Source organism: Lipotes vexillifer, unplaced genomic scaffold (genome assembly GCF_000442215.2).
Source record: "Lipotes vexillifer unplaced genomic scaffold, Lipotes_vexillifer_v1.1 scaffold543, whole genome shotgun sequence".
Taxonomy (NCBI): domain Eukaryota; kingdom Metazoa; phylum Chordata; class Mammalia; order Artiodactyla; family Lipotidae; genus Lipotes; species Lipotes vexillifer.
Genome location: NW_006799055.1, coordinates 4,055,287 through 4,073,167, shown reverse-complemented (window position 1 = coordinate 4,073,167; position 17,881 = coordinate 4,055,287). Strand labels below are relative to the sequence as shown.

The following is a 17,881-nucleotide window of genomic DNA, read 5'->3' as shown; positions in this document are numbered from 1 at the left end:
ACCAAAAAAAAAAAAAAAAAAAAAAAAAATTAAACATTTGGATGAAGGTTGGCAGTCATGTGAGAAATAGACAAAAATAAAATGATAAAGGAGAGACAGACTTGCTTTACATCCAGCCCTGAGTGAGGTTTGTGTGTGTCCCACACCAGTGAGCTCTGCACCCTGACTCTACCTCTGCTGGTCTCCCATGTAGATGTCACTCATGGTTGGAGCTCCTGGGCTCTACCTGCTTGGGAGTGACCTCTTGGACAGTCACGGTGACCTCCCTTTGCGACCAGCAGCGACACGGCCTCTGTGACTGAGGGCAGAGACACGCAGGATGGATTTGAGCGCTTCTGCTTCCATAACTTATTTTCAGAGTCATGTCACACCTTTGACTTCTAGGGCAGCCTTAATCCTTCCCTTTTGATAGGGCTTGTTTCTCTGGGTTTGGAAAGAATATATTGAATTCTCAGTGAAGGGCCAAGGGTGTTGTAATTCAATAGACTGACCCATAGTGCTTTTCTTTTGTGGCAGTGGTGGGATTGGGCCTGAACTGTGACTCCTTCTGTACTTGTCTGCCTTTAGGCCAAGTAGTTTCCTAAGAGGTATTTGCTGTATCTTTTTACTGAAGATGGGAAATCTCATGGAAAGGAATCCTTTGAGATTTGCCATGTAAAATTGAGTCAGAGTCTCAGAACTCCTTTTCTTCTGATTTTATAGCAGAAAGTTCACAAGTTTTCTCGTAAAGCAAACGAATCAAACCTACTCTTCCACGGTGCCATGTTTAAAGATATTAGCCGTAGGCATATCTAATGTCTGGCCTTCGGAACTTCTTGCCCAAGAGTTTTCTTCACCGAAAGATTTGCCTGGCAGCAAGCTCCGTGCCTTCTCTCTGTTATCTTCTTTTCAGCCCACGTTTCTATGTGAAATAAATTGCCTTGTGTCCAAAGCTATTCATTGAATAATGTATTGAGTGAAAAAACCAAATTAGAAATGTGATAGGAACAGGACACTCATGCTGTTTAATGGGAATTACAGGGGTGTCTAATTTATGAACTTATGTTCAAAGGTATATTTATAAGCTGATTGATTAGGACTCAACCCATTTTTCTCGTTGGATGTGTATTGTAAAGAATAGGCTGATTTTTCAGCCCGCAAGGTCTATAATAAAGTGCTATGAGTAATTATAGCACTCTCAGTACTGGTCTAGGTCCAGTGACTGCATTCTGGGAACAGGTTATGAGGCCAGGCAGTATCTAGCACATCTTTTCCAGTTGTAGACAAAGAAACTGGAAAGGTGTTGAAAATAAACACATCCACATTTGGAAATGAGCTTATTAATCTGTTCTTTGTAAGTGGTGAAATTTCAGTAGCTCAGTAAAAAGAAGTAAAACCTTCTAGTGAGGTGGGCCTCTCTTGACAATGGACGGGCCCTGGTGATCAGGGATTTTTGCGTTCAAGGTTTCCAGAATATAATTTGGGAGGGGTGACTCACAATGCACCGGGAGTTCACGGCAGGGGAGAGTACCTGTCCGCGGTAGGCTGTGTGTCGGCAGGTCCTCCTGGGCGAGTCCCAGGTGTGCGGTGAGACCAGTTGTCAACGGGAGTGGCAGGCGGTCCCCTGGGGGCTTTGTATATACTGGTCTCATGGCTCTTTCTTAGGGGTTGGTGTGTAATGTATTCTTAAGGGATAAGTGAATTAAGCTGTTTATGAGGACATGAATGGCCGTCTTAGGCCGTGTCTCCTACCTTCAGTAATCCGGAACTCCTTGCTGAGTGAACATGTGAGAGCAGAAAGGTGGAAGGTCTCCTGCAGGGAGCTGGGAGAGGGAGGGTTCCCAGAACAGGGTCATGGAGCCACTGGTCAGCTCACAGAGTCAGCTTCTGTGAAGGGGTTTAAAGGGGCCCCCCGGTCTTCCAGTAAACACTGAGTGCTTAAGCTACCTTGGGCACGTACGAGAAACGTATTTGTCCATGTGAGGCCAGAGAAGGAAAACACCCCAGTGTGGGTTACTGTTCACATCTGGAAGGAGAGTGTTAAGCTAGTTTGGTTCCTGGGTTTCCGGAGGCTTGTGATCCAGAGAAGTTAGTCTCTGAGCAGCTACTGCATTGTTAGATTTGCCTTTGGAGGACAGCCGTCAGCTTGGATTTTTTTTCTCCCAGCTGGAAAATTGCACTCAGACATCACCCCGGGGCTGGTTCCGGAGCTGCCCTCCGGAGGTCAGATTCTGGAAGTGCTTTTGCTGTGACAGGCAGGGAGCCCCTGACCCACGTGTCTCCAGGCCCTATTTTCTGATGCTTGTTTCCCATACTCGCCAGATCCTAAGAGTTTCCACGAGGAACGTGCCCACCACACACGTAGCCAGGTTCCTTCCCTGCTGGGTCAGGGGCCCGGAGAGAGGTTTGCAGGTTGGTATTGTCGTCAGACCTTGTCTTATCCTCGGAATCCTGCAGAGACTTCCTGTCTCCTGAAGACAGAAAGGCCAGCGTTTTTGTGCGCGCTGTTCCCTCTCTCTGCAGATTTCTTCCCTGTGCATCCACGTGGCTGGTTCCTGCTTCGTCACCTCCCTTAGGCCTTTGCTCACAGGTCACCTTCTAAGTGACACATTCCCTGATGACTGTCGAAAATAACTTCATCCCCTGCTCCCGCCCCCCTCGCCCCGCAGTGTCCCCTTCTGTGTCCTCCATCCCTGGTCTGTTTTCCTCCATGGTATTCTTAACTATCCATCCTGCCGCATGTTTTATTTGGTTTTAAAGTGTCATTTTGTCTCTAGAATGTAATTCCCTTGAGATAGTGCTTTTGTGACCCTTTGATTCCCCGCAGTGCTGGGCACGGTGCCTGGTACATAGATAAGGCTCAGTAAATACCTGTGGAAGGATGGATGGATGAATGGATTTTTGGCAAGCCCCTGGTCATTCTTCTTGTCACCCGATTTTGGGAAACACTGATCTAACAGACATTTAGAGGGAAGCTGGGTGAACCACGGGAAACAGTTCTGTTTTCTCCTGGTCATTTCTCCCCGTGCCCCAGGCCCTACAGACTCACTAAATGCCTGAGATTTGCTTGCAGCCAATGCCTGGCCAGGCCATCAGGGAGGCTGACACATGCAGTTTGAGGGGGAATCTTCTGGGGTAATGAATTCAGCTGGTGGACAAACTCTTCTGCTGGGAAGCTCTTCATTCACCCCTTTCATCCTATAAATTTTCTTTCCCCCGGGGAAGTGATGGTAAGTGCCTCTCATCCAGCTACATTTTATCCTGTTCAGCTGGGTTGAACTCAAATGTGTGACTTGAACACATCTACCTCCTCAGGGGTAGCTGCCCCTCAGTGTGGTTCTCAGACCAGCACCTGGGAACTCATTAGAAATGCAGAATCTCAGACCCATTCCAGACCCACTGAATCGGGATATGCATGCAATGGTTAATCTTACGTGTCAATTTGGCTGGGCCGGGGCGCCTGGATATTTGGTCAAACGTTACTCTAGGTGTTTCTCTTAAGGTGCCTTTTGGATGAGATTAACATTTATGGATAAAATGGTGGGCAATGAGTAAAGCACATTGCCCATCATACTGTGGGTGGGCCTCATCCATCAGGTGAATGAACAGAGACTGACCTCCCTGAGGAATGAAGGAATTCTGCCAGCAGATGGTCTGTATACTTAAATGGCAACATCAGATCTTCCCTTGGGTCTTCAGTTCTCCAAACCTGTCCTTTTGGTGTTTTACGGATGCTTCATTGCAGACACGTGATTGATAGAATCATTGGCTGTTGGTGATTGAAATCTCCAGCCCCACTTTTCTCCTAGGAGGGGGTGGGACTGAAAGTTTCAACCCTTCAATCATGTGCTTGGTTCCCCTGGCATCGAGCCCCCATCCTTAGGTTACGTAGGGGCTTTCCATGAGTCACCTCACTGACATAACAAAAGATGCCTTTATCGCTCTCAACACAACAGAAATCCCAAGGGTTTTAGGAGCTCTGTGCCAGTAACTGGGATGAACATCAAATATCTGTTTCTTGTGATAAATCACAGTATCACAGCGCCTTCAGAAGAAGGCTAGAAATAATTCTGTCTTAAGGATGACTCTTAATCACTGTGTATTGCAAAACACCAGGCTGTGATACCAGATCTTCCCTGCAGCAGTGGCCACAGATGGTACATGCAGCCATCCCATCCCATCCCATCCCTTCCCCACCACCCCCATCATATGGCCTCAGGCTGCTGTGTGTTTTGAGTTGTCAGTTTTTTAAAAAATAAATTTATTTATTTAGGCTGCTTTGGTTCTTCGTTGTGGTGCTCGGCCTTTTCATTGCCGTGGCTTCTCTTGTTGAGGAGCACGGGCTCTAGGCACGTGAGCTTCAGTAGTTGTGGCTCGCGGGCTCAGTAGTTGTGGCCCACGGGCTCTAGAGCGCAGGCTCAGTAGTTATGGCGCACGGGCTCAGTTGCTCCGCGGCATGTGGGATCTTCCCGGACCAGGGCTCGAACCCGTGTCCCCTGCATTGGGAGGTGGGCTCTTCTGTTTGGTGCTTCTAATTAACGTGTATTTTCAACCCAGAAAATCTCTCAAGACTGTACTTCAGGTAAGCGGTGGCTTCAGAAGGTGAGCTAAGACTTGGCAGGTACTTTTGTGGATGAGCCTTTGAGCAGCTGAAGGAGGTATGGTTCGTTTTATCCCTCAGGTCCCCAGTTTATGCCTTTCCCTTATCTCAGTGCTCGTTGATTATCTGCTATTGTGCTAGGAACATGCAAAGTTGAAGTTGTTAAAAAAAAAAAAAAATCAACTGAGTAAATTTTAAAGATCTTATTGGCTTTATTCAGTGATTCATGAGCTGGGCAGCATCCCATCGAGCAGATAGAGTAGCTCTGAGGAGTTGTACAAAGTGGAAGACTTTTATAGGTAAAAAACAGTGGGACGAGGAAGTTGACTAGCTGCGAGTCAATTGTTTGGGGCAAAGTCACATTCCTTTGGGGTGTGTCAGGTTGATAACCTCCCTAGTGCTGACCAGGTGATTCCAGACTGACTGGTTAAGATTAGATTCCTGGAACAGGCTGAAGCTGCAGTTAGGTCAGGCATTGAGTCTCAGTTTGATGATGTGGGCTGAGCACAAGTGACTCCATTTTGGGTCTGTTCTTTCTTTTTTTTTTTTTTAACAAAGTAAACATTCGTACTGTTCCCAGAATCTATTCTGGGGGTACGTAAATATAATACAAAGCAAAGCAGAGACCATATCGTGGAGGTGTAAACACCACCCTGTGACTTGGAGGAAGAACAGCCTTTGCGAATTGGACCAAACTTCACGGGAGGGCAAAGATTAGTCCTGGAGACACGGTGTGGAAGGAGAGGATGTCTCACGTGGCAGTGGAGTGTGAGTGAAGGTGGCTGAATGAAGGATGTGTGGAAGGGAGGTTCCTGCAGGTGCGGTTGAGCATAAAATGTCTGTGTTGAGTATCCAGAGGGGCACGTTGAACTGTCAACCACACGCCCGTTACCAGGGCACGCTTGATAGAGTTGACGTTCTACGTTGAATCAGCGGCTTTGTGATAAGAATTGTAGTGCCTCAGCAATCCTGGGGTAACAATTCTACCTTGATTTGTGTGAGTTACTAGGTAGATGCTTCACCTCTCTCTGTGTTCATATATTACTGCTTTGGGAACATGTGCCTCTTTCTGTTTTGTGATCTTTGATACGTATCTTTATCTTTACAAACATCGTTTATATGCTTAGTGTGTTCATAGCACAAGGCTCCTAGAAGGTGGGTGCATTTCCCTGGTTACACCGTGTGACACTAAATGAGCACGTATGTATCAAAGTTTGAAAACAAAGGTCACATTAGAAGATTTTCTTAGGAAAGGTGTCTTTTTACAAGACGGAGAGGGCCAGCACAGCAATGTTCTTGTCCTGAGTTTTGAAATATTTTGTTTTTACGGCCACTTGTGTAATTTTGGAAACTGTGTTTTCCTGTTTTTTAGAATTTACATCCATAACTGATAGCAGCGTTTTCCTTTGTCCTCACAGTACGGCCAAGTACAGCGTGTTGACGTTTCTACCTCGATTCTTGTACGAGCAGATCAGGAGAGCTGCCAATGCCTTCTTCCTCTTCATTGCCTTATTACAGGTGACATTTTTTAAAAAGTTACTTAAAATTCATAACCTTAATTGTATGCAAAATAAGATCTTGCTAAAAAGGTCACTTAACCGAGAAAGGGTCATCAGACTTGAATGAAATGTGCCTCCTTCATCCAATTACTGTTCGCTTGAACAAATGGGATCTTTGCATAAAGGGAGGCTTCTTTAGGTACATCCTTCTTTGCTTAAGGATAATTGCAGTTACGAAAAGAGGCACTGAAAGCAGACTGTGGAATCTGACCTCTAACCCTTTTTTTTTCTGATCCAAACACAAAACGACGTTGGGTAGAGTTTTAAAAATACGTAATGGACTTAGCTAGTTCTTAAAATAAGGTAATCACTTTGTAACAGAAGTGAATGCAACAGAACCGCAGAGGAGTGAGGAGTGTGGGCCCTGTTTTCTTGGAGAGGATTTTAATTTGCCAACTTGCCGCTTTTGGTCTCTTTATCTTACAGCAAATTCCAGATGTTTCTCCAACAGGAAGATACACCACCCTGGTGCCATTGATCATTATCTTAACAATCGCAGGCATCAAAGAGATTATAGAAGATTTTGTAAGTTGTTTGCTTTTTTTTTTTTCCCCAGATTTTAATAAAAACATTTATATCGACTGTAACTTACAACTTACTCGCTGCTTTGGATTTTTCAAGACAGAAAAATTGGTCTGTAGGCTAACTAGGCTCTCAAGTTTCCTGATGGTATTTTTTGGGGACGGAATGTGTACCCACAGTGTGTGAACTCTACAGTGAAACAGAAGTAGTTCAATCTGCATTTCCTGATGTTAGGCTTATGGACCCGCTTTGATTTTTATTGCCGATGTTCCTTACATCCTCCTTGAGAGCGTGCTAGTCTGGGTAGCAAATGGAGGACTGAATTGCTGTCCAGTGTAGCAGCATTGAGGTTACTTTACAAGAATCTCCGCCCTCCTTACACTTCAGTGCATCTCCACATTCATTGGCTATAGCCATATTCATGCTCTTTCCTGTTTTCTCTCTGTCCTCCTTTCAGGCTCTTCCTTCTCCCCTTCCTTTCCGTCTGTCTCCCCCTCTCTCTCATACATGCATGCACGTTTTTCTGGGAATAGGTAAATGAATAAATGCAGTACAAATCAAAGCAAAGGTACTTTGCCCCCAAAGTTCTTTATCAATAAAATGAGTTCAGTCGTTTGTTGTTAGTTTATCTTAAAGAATAATTCTTTTAGTTCGATCTAAAACAGTCAAGGAGTAGAAAGTTTTATGCTTCAAAGTGTTTTTTCCTTGCTGTAACCAAAATAAAAGCATTTAAACCGCATCTACATTTACGGTGTTAGTCTCTGAATTTAGCGAGTGACGCTGGATCACGACCGTTGAAATGAATTTTAGGACATTAGTGTAGCTGCCAGTTGATTGCCTTGTCTTGTTTTTGCTGGATCTTATTGTTTGCTGTTTCAGTTATTCATCTGGAACTTTTGAAACTAACACCTTTTTTTCTTTCTGTAACAGAAGCGACATAAGGCAGACAATGCAGTTAACAAAAAGAAAACCATAGGTAAGACCCCAGGCTGACTCATTTTTTCCACTAGAAAACTTAAGAACAAGACTTGCAGTTAAGGAATTTTAAATAAGTAGCTAATGGTGTTGAGATAAATTGAGGGAAATCTGGGACTTCCCTGGTGGCGCAGTGCTTAAGAATCCACCTGCCAATGCAGGGGACCACGGGTTTGAGCCCTGGTCTGGGAAGATCGCACATGCTGCGGAGCAACTAAGCCCGTGTGCCACAACTACTGAGCCTGTGCTCTAGAGCCCATGAGCCACAACTACTGAGTCCACGTGCCACAACTGCTGAAGCCCGCGTGCGTAGAGCCCGTGCTCTGCAACAAGAGAAGCCACTGCAATGAGAAGCCCACGCACCACAACAAAGAGTAGCCCCCGCTTGCTGCAACTAGAGAAAGCCCACGCGCGGCAACGAAGACCAAATGCAGCCAAAAATAAATAAATAAATAAATAAATAAATAATTGAGGGGAATCTATAAGATACTTTAAAAATAGCAAAATGACAAACAAATCCAACAAAAGGTGAGTCCTGGTAATTAAAATCTGAACAGGATTTGTGTATTTTAGAGTTTTAGAAAAGGTTTTAATTTTCAGGAGCTAGGCGTATTTTATGTCCATAAAAGTCAAAGCATTCATAGCCTTGGTTTATAATTGCCCCCTACCTCTATCTACTTATTGTTGCATTTCTAGAACGGTAGCTCTGTGTTAATGCAGTGGGGGCGGTGTGTTTATGCGAGTGTGTGTATTTTGGTGAATCTTGTAAATGCGAGGTGGTTATTTTCTTCATATGGGCTAAATATGAATAGATGTAACTTATTTGCAAACATGAATATTTATGTGCATGCATTCCTCTATATATGATACATAAGTACCTAGTTGGGGCTCTGTTTTGGGGAGTGATGATGTTATACGTTTATGTCTAAGGATATGGTATGTTGGAATTAATCAGTGGAATTTTAAAAGGAGCCTTTTGGATTTTGGAAAGCTGATCTTATGTTGATTATCATCAGTATTAACCGATACTTGTTTTGTTTTTCTTTTTCAGTGTTAAGGAATGGTATGTGGCATACCATTATGTGGAAAGAGGTAATAACAAATTTTAAAGATATGCCAGAAAGTACTGGTTTGGAGACCTGTAATTCATTGCTAGTGCTGACTTTGGTATAAGTTTTGTGTTAAGGCACAAGCCATGTCCATGTCGTGTAAGTGGTGCAGTGTGGTTTTTCCCTGAGGCTTTCCTAGAACGGGTGCATGTTTCCTCTGTTGCTGCATCTTCTAGAAGCCATTCCCTGTGTCAGTTCAGAGCTGGGAAATTCATTGCCCTTGATGGATATTTCTGAAATTTCAAATCATTTTCTAGTTTCTGAATCCAAGTAAAGAAACGTTTTCCCCTGGTCTTCTGTTGTTCTCTTTATCTCAGTGCACTCTTTTAAAGATTTTTTTTTTTAACTTTTGAAATTCTCACTTCTGACATTTTTGGTGGAAAGAGTTTGGGTTTGTAATTAGCTCTAAATATAAGAAGTGGTAGACTGGGGGCTGGGAACCATCCTGGGTGGGTTCTGAGGCTGAAAGTTGCTGCTTTTAGCTTTACAAGACCAAGGAGTGTTTGCCTCGCTGGAGTATGGGGTCGGCGGGGTTTGAGAATGGCGTGGTGATTTGGTTGTTACTAGTGATAAATAGAAGACTGAGAAGAAATATCCAGTGCCATCTGGGTGTTTTCTGGTTACTAAAATTAGCTTTTTCAGTGAGTCTCTGTTGTGGCTGGAACTTAATGGTCACAAGATATTTTTGGAGGGTGACTCTCATGACTCCAAGATTCAAAGCTGATTGACATGATTTCAGAAGAAAACTACATTTTAGAAGAGTAACATATAATAGTATCTCTTGCTAAACATTTAATAAAATGTTTTAAAATGCCTCTATGTTTAAAATGCCTCTGTGACCTTGGGAGTCTGCAGGATGCTGGTGATGTGGTAACCGCAGCCTTCCTTTTGGCTGTCATTTTCTTTTTACTTTGTTACAGGAGATCCATTAAGCCCCTTGGTAGCGTTTTGTGATAACACCTTAACCTGGGTAGCCACCCAGAAGTCCTGTGTTGTAAATATTAGTTGATCTCACTCTCATTGGGAAGTGTGGTGGTTCTCGGTCAAGTGGTTGGAGATTCTTGCCTTCGCAGATGGTAGCAATGCTCCTAGTGTGCTGTGGGAACTTGAGAACTCCCACGGCCCTTAGGAATGGCCTCTCTCCCTGATGTTCCTGTTGCCACTCCCCTCCCCACCCCAGGAAGGCACTCATACTGGCAGGAGTGGAGAATTATTTGAATTTGGGCTGTTGACACTACTTGAAACGGTAGAAAATGGAGTGATGATCTCAGAATTCTGGATCTAGGAGTGGGTGGATTCAGATCCCTAAAGCTCATTACTGTTTCCTACACACATTTGGAGAGAAAAAAACCAACCCATCAACCAAATACCTGTTAATGTTTTGCCACCTGCATTTTTATTTCAATTAAAAATGGATTTTGTTTTTTTAAATGGAGCTCTTAGTATGTGCCAGAGGCAGTGTTAGGCGCTGGGGATGCGGATAAGAATTAAGCGTGGCCCCTGCCTTTCTTTTGCCTTTAAGCTGGATACGAACTTCAGATGTACAGAGGCTCTGAAATTTAATTTTTACCACCCTTCTCGATGTTGAGCCCGATTCCTTAGACTTACCCACACACTTTGATAAGCAAATCAAAGCACTAATAGGATGACTTTTAGCAACATTCCTTTGTTCTGATGAAATATTAAACACAGTCACCTGCCAGACTGTTTTCCTGGATTGTAAGATGCAGTGTTTTTTTTTTTGTTTTTTTGTTTTTTTACAATTCTTGATTTCAAAGAGATGAGTAACATGGGTTAGAATAGGAAACGGAAAGCATAGTGCCTTTTTGTTACTGAACCAAACGTAAGTCCGCTTGCCCGCCTGCAGTAAAGCCAATCTGCTGACACGGGGTCGTGGTGAAGGGAAGTGCAGTCTTTTTTTTTTAGATTTCTGAATAGGTATACGCATGTGCTTTATTTTATTATTATTTTTTAATCTTTATTGGAGTATAATTGCTTCACAGTACTGTTTCTGTTGCACACCAAAGCGAATCAGCCATATGCATACATATGTCCCTATATCCCCTCCCTCTTGAGCCTCCCTCCCATCCTCCCTATCCCACCCCTCTAGGTCATCTCAAAGCACCGAGCTGATCTCCCTGTGCTATGCGGCTGCTTCCCACTAGCTAGCTATTTTACATTCGGTAGTGTATATATGTCGATGCTACTCTCACTTCGCCCCAGCTTCCCCCTCCCACCCCATGTCCTCAAGTCTGTTCTCTATGTCTACATCTTTATTCCTGCCCTGCAACTAGGTTCATCAGTACTATTATTATTATTATTTTTTTTAGATTCCATATATGTGTGTTAGCATACGGTATTTGTTTTTCTCTTCCTGACTTACTTAACTCTGTATGACAGACTCTAGGTCCATCCACCTCACTACAAATAACTCATTTTCGTTCCTTTTTATGGCTGAGTAATATTCCATTGGCATTCTTCACAGAACTAGAACGAAACGTTTTACAATTCGTATAGAAATACAAAAGACCCCGAAGAGCCAAAGCAATCTTGAGAAAGAAAAATGGAGCTGGAGGAATCAGGCTTCCCAACTTCAAACTATACGACAACTTCAAACTATACCACAAAGCTACAGTAATCAAGACAGTATGGTACTGGCACAAAAACAGAAATATAGATCAATGGTACTGGATAGAATGCCCAGAGATAAACCCACACACATATTTATGACACCTAATTTATGGCACCTAATTTACGACAAAGGAGGCAAGAACATACAATGGAGGAAGGACAGCCTCTTCAATAAGCAGTGCTGGGAAGTGCAGTCTTTATTGCAGGTGCCAAGCAAGGAGTCCAGGTGGCTAGTGCTCAAAACACCCGAACCCCCCAAAGGGTTTCAGCAAAGCATCTTTAAAGGCCAGGTGAGGGAGGGGCATCCCAGGGTAGGTGATCAGCTTGTGCACAATTCTGTGATTGGTTGATGGTAGTAACAGGGTGGTGTCACAGGTTTAACATTATCGCCCTTAGGTGCCAGCAGGTCTGGGGGCTATGTGCCCATGGTCATCAAGTAGTTAATTTCTTCTATTTGGTGGGGGTTTTAACATCTGTAAAATGACCCAGGAAGTGTGCATCACATGCTGTTATCTAGGTACTTCAGCCAGGAGCTAAAGCCGGGGAGAGGTTTGTCCTGGGAAGGCCCCGTAGGGTCCTGCTCAGTTAGACTTTGAGTTTTGAAATTATATACCAGGAACAGCCTTGCTTGCGCTGTCAGAGAACTCCACCATCCTCACTCTCACACTCATGGTGCCCATTCGGTTACGCTCAAGGCTAACACTTAGCTGTGCCTGCTTCATGCCTGGTGCTGGCATATCCCTCCTTACTCATTGCATCAACCCTGCAAGGTCAGTGGTGGCATTTCCCATTTTATAAGTGAGGACACTGGAGTTCAAGGAGGTGGAGAGCCTACCTGCCAGGCTCTGTGAGTTCATGTGTGTCTGTGAAGCTCAGATCTGAGCCTGGGCCTGCCTGGCTTGAAAGCACATGTCCACTCCAGCCCGGTGTGTCTGTGAGGTTATTTAAAGGCCCTGTGGACCCTCGGCCGTGGGCTTGTGTCCTGCAGATGAGCACCTGTTTCCGTGGCTTGGGGGCTTCTGTGATTCTTTTCTGGCAATTTCTTGAGGCCACACGAATCTGTTTCATGTGGAGTATTTCCAGTGCATTCCACTGCATTCCTTTGCATTCCAATGCATTCCTTTGAGATGCATTGTTCCTGCATGAATTTAGTATTACCTTTTAATCAGACCACTGGGCTTCCAGCCCGATGGCTTGGTTTTGAGTCCTGGCCCTAACACTCACTGGTTTTGTGACCATGACCCAGTATTTCACCTTGAATCTCAAGTTTGCCCAGATGTAAAACAGAAGAAATTTGCCTGTGTTAACTCAGTTGATCCCCACAATAACCCCATGAAATATGTGCTGATGACCTCGTTGGACAGATGGGAAAATTGAGGCACCAGAGTTTGCATGAGTTGCTCAAGGTTTACGTGCACCAGGAAGGGGTCCCACGGGGGACTTGACCCAGGCGTCCAGGCAGGCTCTCGAGCTGTGCACTTAACCGCGTACCCTGCTGCCCACAGCTGTGGGGATAGACGTGCATGTGTCTGTAAGCCAGTGAATAACTGTGAGAAAGTGAAATCTGATGGTTGTTTTGACTCATCTTTTTTCTCCTGCTCCTTTTTTTTCTTTTTCGTTCGGCATCATTGCAGAAAGGCGGTATTACCTTTTGTCTGTATTGAAATGTTTCCTTTATTCTTGTCGAGGAAAAGAAATTTGAGCTTCTCTGCCTTAAACTTCACGGCACACTTACACAGTAATTTTTTTTCTCCCGATGTTTAACCACTTTTATCACCATTTGCACTTTCCTGTCTCTCATGTTCCTCGGTCCTTGTTCCTGTGTTCTAGGTAGCCGTGGGAGACATCGTGAAGGTCGTCAACGGGCAGTGTCTTCCCGCAGATGTGGTCCTGCTGTCCTCCAGGTCAGGTGGCTCGTGGCATGGTTTTGAAATCGGTGTTGCGAGCAATGGAGTGTTACCTAGTGCCTGCAGAAGCCTCCAGCTACCTTCCCTGCACCCTCTGGGTCACCACCCCTCTGCCCCGCGTTTTCTTCCTTTACTCCTCTGCATTTTTTTTTTTTTTTGCCTTAACCCTGAGTTTTCCTTCTGCCATTCATTTCTTTGTACTTTTTTTCCTGAAGTCTTTTTATATTTATTGATTCACTTTCATCTCATGGCTGTTCTGGGCTATTCCTCGTTTGTGGGGATACATTCCAGAGCAGTGGAGTGATGTGTTCGGTAGCATCCGGGTCACAGCGTGTCTGAAACTTCAGGAGTGGCTCTGGTGGGTCCAGCCAGCAGCCTTCTCCGCAGAATCGAATGCCTCCCCTTACAGTAGTTCAGAGACCCACAGGCATTTCTCAGTGTGCACATGACTTGTAGATGGTCCGTATTTTGCCCCCTTTCTGTCTGAGCACCATTGCCATGTTCTTTTTAGGTAATTTGGTGCTGCAGAGGTTTCATCACCCAGTGGTGTAAACGATAGACGACACAGTCCTTGACTTTTCCTGGGATGATACGTAAAAGTATATATCAAAGAAGGAAAGCCAAAATCGGGATAGGAATAAACTTTTGTTTGAGCGCAAGATTAAATTAGATGATGCTAAGACTAAACCTCCCTGTACTGACGTGCTGCTGGGCGCCAGATCTCACACCACATGTGTTTGATTCGAGTGCAGACAGACTCTCTTTTATGGGATTGAATCACTTATTTTGTTAGATTTTAAGGCTTAGCACAAATTTTCTGCTTGAGATAAAAGGTTTAATAGAAGGACCCCAGGCCTGTAGAGGGGGAAAGGCCCCATATACACGGGGCAGGAGTCATGTTTGTCCCTATTGATTAGTAACAGGGAAACTCTCAGAAATAGTAAAACGTTGATCACTTGAGATAGTTTGGGTTGTGAGTTTTGGGTGGGACCCTCAGAAAGCCAGCTTTGAATAAGGATTGCCTGAGCTGACATCACATTTTCCAGGTTCCCTGGTGTTTGTCCCAAGTGGCCCTTTGAGCACATTACCCCATTTAATCTTCCCAACAGCCTTACTTGGTACATGAAAAAACAAGGGCTACAGAGAGATCGTTGAACTCACTGAGGCCACACGGCCAGGAAGGGCAGTGCCAGGAGATTGTAAGTGGCTGGTGGTCATAGAATCTGTCAAACCCTAACTATGCACCCTGGACCTGAACATCCAAAGTAGGAGTATAGTATCTGCCATGCTTATGTTTAAGCATGGCAGATGCTATATACTCTGTATCTATTTTTTGAGTTGTCTGTCCTTAAAATCAGGTGTTTTGATTAAAAATTTGCCCGTTGACACAGTAAAAACTGCAGGGAAGAAAAACCCTGCCAAGCCTATGCCTTGATTTCTCAGTTCCTCTGGCCGTAATCTCCTTCAGAAGGTATGTGTGCTGGCCTGGCCTGGCCTGTCCTGGGCGGCTGTTCTGGCCAAGGGCAGGCCAGCCTCTGACTTTCAGGGTCACCTGAGCCCACTGGGCGGTCTTAGCTGGGACCTCTTGTTTCCCATCACAGGCCTGTCCCCTTCCCATTCATCCTCTGTTATTTCTGTCCACTTGGAGTCGGGCGGCCGTTTTGTGGGGCCTGTGCGGGTAGATCATTGGAGAGACAGCTCGTCTTGGCGCCATGCCCCCCGCCCCCCCCACACACACACCTGTCTGTCTGATCAGTCACTGTTCCTGTGGAGGTCAGTTATGACACCACTTTGAAGGGCCGGTCAGCAGAGTTTCCATGGTTGAGGCTTTCTGAGATTGGTGGAGGGGACCTTACTCAACATTTTTTTTTTTTCTCTCCTTAGTGAACCTCAGGCAATGTGTTATGTTGAAACAGCCAATCTCGATGGGGAGACGAACCTTAAAATACGTCAGGTAAAAATCCACCTTTTATGACTTGCATTGTTATGGGACCCAAATGGCGACGGTGCTACCCTCACATACCAGTCAGTGCTTTCTCTGGAGGAAAGAATTCAATGAAGCACAAAGTCAGGACTCCACCACTGTGCTGACACATCCATACTAAAGTCATAATCAACATACCCAAACCCTTTACAGAAAGCACACCCCATTAGCTGTACCCTAACGTGGCCATAAACACAGAATAAAGTACCCCTTTAACATAGTGTGATATCTAGCACCCTGTAAGTCTCCTTTAAAGAGAAAAAAATGTCTAAGTCAAATATCTAAGATAGAAAAGAAAGATATGTGGACAGAATCATCAAATGCAACTTGGTGCAGCAGAAAATTTGTGTCAAAATGAGTTACTAATTGAAACTTAAAATGGTTATTATATATTGAATTCTTCCAAACCTTTCATATTAGGTTGCTGTGACCGAAGCTGCCTGTGAAGTCCATCCTGAAGGGCTGGTAGCTTGAGGACCCCACCCAACTATTCCATTTTAGTTGATTCATTTTTTCCTTTTGATTAACAGTAGGGATGCTGAGTGTCATTCGTAAACCTGGAAGATTGTGTTCAGTTTCCTCTTTGGGTTGAACGTTTCAGGGCGTGAGTCACACGGCTGACATGCAGGTGAGGGAGGTGCTGATGAAGTTGTCTGGGAGCATAGAGTGTGAAGGGCCCAATCGCCACCTCTATGATTTCACCGGAAACTTGAACTTGGATGGGAAAAGGTATCGCTTCCTCTTGTCTTAGTGGATTTTCTTTTAATTTATTTTTAATGTAAGTAAGAATTACGGGAGCTTTGGCAAATATCAGTCTGTTTTCTGCTTTCATGATATTTTTAAAACAGGTTTCTTGATGTTTAGCTTAGATATGGGAGACTGAGCTTTTCTTGAAACACCATTTTAATCCATTTAAACCTTCCCTTAAATTTAATGAAAGACCTGATTTTGGGCAAGAAAATATCCCGAGGGTCTGAAGTGAGGCTCACAGAACTGGCCTGGTCTTTTCTGCTTCTAAGTAGTCTGTGTTTTTAGCCAATTGAATGAAAGGACCGGTTACCCTTCGTTCAGAACGTTCACTGCCCTGTTGTCTCTATTCTGTTGTCTTCTAAGTAGTCTGTGTTTTTGGCCAATTGAATGAAAGGACCGGTTACCCTTCGTTCAGAACGTTCACTGCCCTGTTGTCTCTATTCTGTTGTCTTCTAAGTAGTCTGTGTTTTTGGCCAGTTGAATGAAAGGACCGGTTACCCTTCGTTCAGAACGTTCACTGCCCTGTTGTCTCTATTCTGTTGTCTTTGCCTTCTTGGCATTTATCATTTGAGTCATGTTTTGTCGTTCCATTGGGGCGCGGTTTCTCTCTTCTGCTTATCTTCAATCTGCGTGCTCCTTACCCGTGGTCTCCACCTTTATGTTTTGAACAGACCCAAGGGGAAGGACCCGATCACGGGAATCAACCCAAAATAACTCTGACAAGTCTAAGTGTGACACCCTTCTTGGTTTCATGCAGTACACAGGGCTGTTTTGTAGGCTCCCACTTTAAATTTCTAAATTATCACTCAGACTTTTATTTAATCATTAAGTTAGCTTTGACAGATTTGTTATTGTAGCTTTGTTTTGTTTTGTTTTTTTCTTAGAGTCTAGAAACTGACTTTCCCAAATGAATAAACTTCTGGTTATCTTAATTTCCTTTTCGGATATTGAGTTTCATAAGAGTTATAAGAGACACAGTTTCCTTTTAACGTTTTATAGGAGAAAAAAAAAAAAACCTTTTTCTGTGTTGATGAATGGATGAGATAAACCTTGGGTAGATTAAGCCAGGGGTAACCTTTATGGCCCCTGTGTCCCAGTGAAATAGTCCAAATTTGACTAAAGGAAACATTTGATGTATTGTGGGTTTATGTTTAAGGGGAAAATTCATGCTCATTTTTTCAAAGTATCATTAAATATAAATGTTGTTTCTTATTTTTAGCCCTGTTGCCCTTGGGCCCGACCAGATCCTATTAAGAGGTACACAGCTTAGAAATACTCAGTGGGTGTTTGGCATAGTTGTTTATACTGGACACGACACCAAACTCATGCAGGTAAAACATTTCTGTGCTGAAAAACAATGCTGATTTTAGTCGTTTTTTTTTCTGTTTTTTATGGAGTAGTGCGTGGAAAATGCAGATGTTGCATTTAGGAACCTTAAGCTTTGTCTGTGAACCTAAATGTGGAAAGGAGGTGCTTTTATTTTAGTTCCTAGGTAGTTCCTCCTGAATTTCTGTTACTGTATCAAGTATTTGTTACCCCTTGCCTGAAATATCAACAGTCTTTGTTTTCTGGATTTAATGGGACAGTCAGGCCTCTCCTATTTTGTCTTTGAACGCGAGGGGGGATTTGTTCTAACCTCTTTATTTCTCTCTCTACTTCTCCTCTGCACTCCGGTAATTAAGATTTTATAGGAAGTTGCCCTATTTAACTGAATTCTAGGCAACTGAAAATCAGTTATCTTTGAATTCATGTTTATTCTTCATATCATATACCAAAGAGAAAAAAATACTGAAATGATTTTTTTCTCCCTGTTAAGTTTTAAAGATTATTATCTGTGACTTTGTAGCCCACATTTCTTTTATGAC

At 43.8% G+C, this 17,881-nt stretch overlaps 1 protein-coding gene across 3 annotated transcripts in view; it reads left to right on the top strand.

Annotated features, from left to right (window-relative positions):
- Positions 1-17,881, top strand: part of ATP8A2 (ATPase phospholipid transporting 8A2) — a 463,903-nt gene that overhangs the window by 23,204 nt on the left and 422,818 nt on the right. For all 3 annotated transcript variants that reach the window (XM_007471455.1, XM_007471456.1, XM_007471457.1), the window contains exons 2-9: positions 5,998-6,097; positions 6,565-6,663; positions 7,591-7,636; positions 8,687-8,727; positions 13,206-13,279; positions 15,167-15,236; positions 15,868-15,995; positions 17,236-17,347. In XM_007471455.1, the coding sequence (XP_007471517.1) occupies positions 5,998-6,097; positions 6,565-6,663; positions 7,591-7,636; positions 8,687-8,727; positions 13,206-13,279; positions 15,167-15,236; positions 15,868-15,995; positions 17,236-17,347 (670 nt within the window). The remainder of the gene's footprint in view (positions 1-5,997; positions 6,098-6,564; positions 6,664-7,590; positions 7,637-8,686; positions 8,728-13,205; positions 13,280-15,166; positions 15,237-15,867; positions 15,996-17,235; positions 17,348-17,881) is intronic.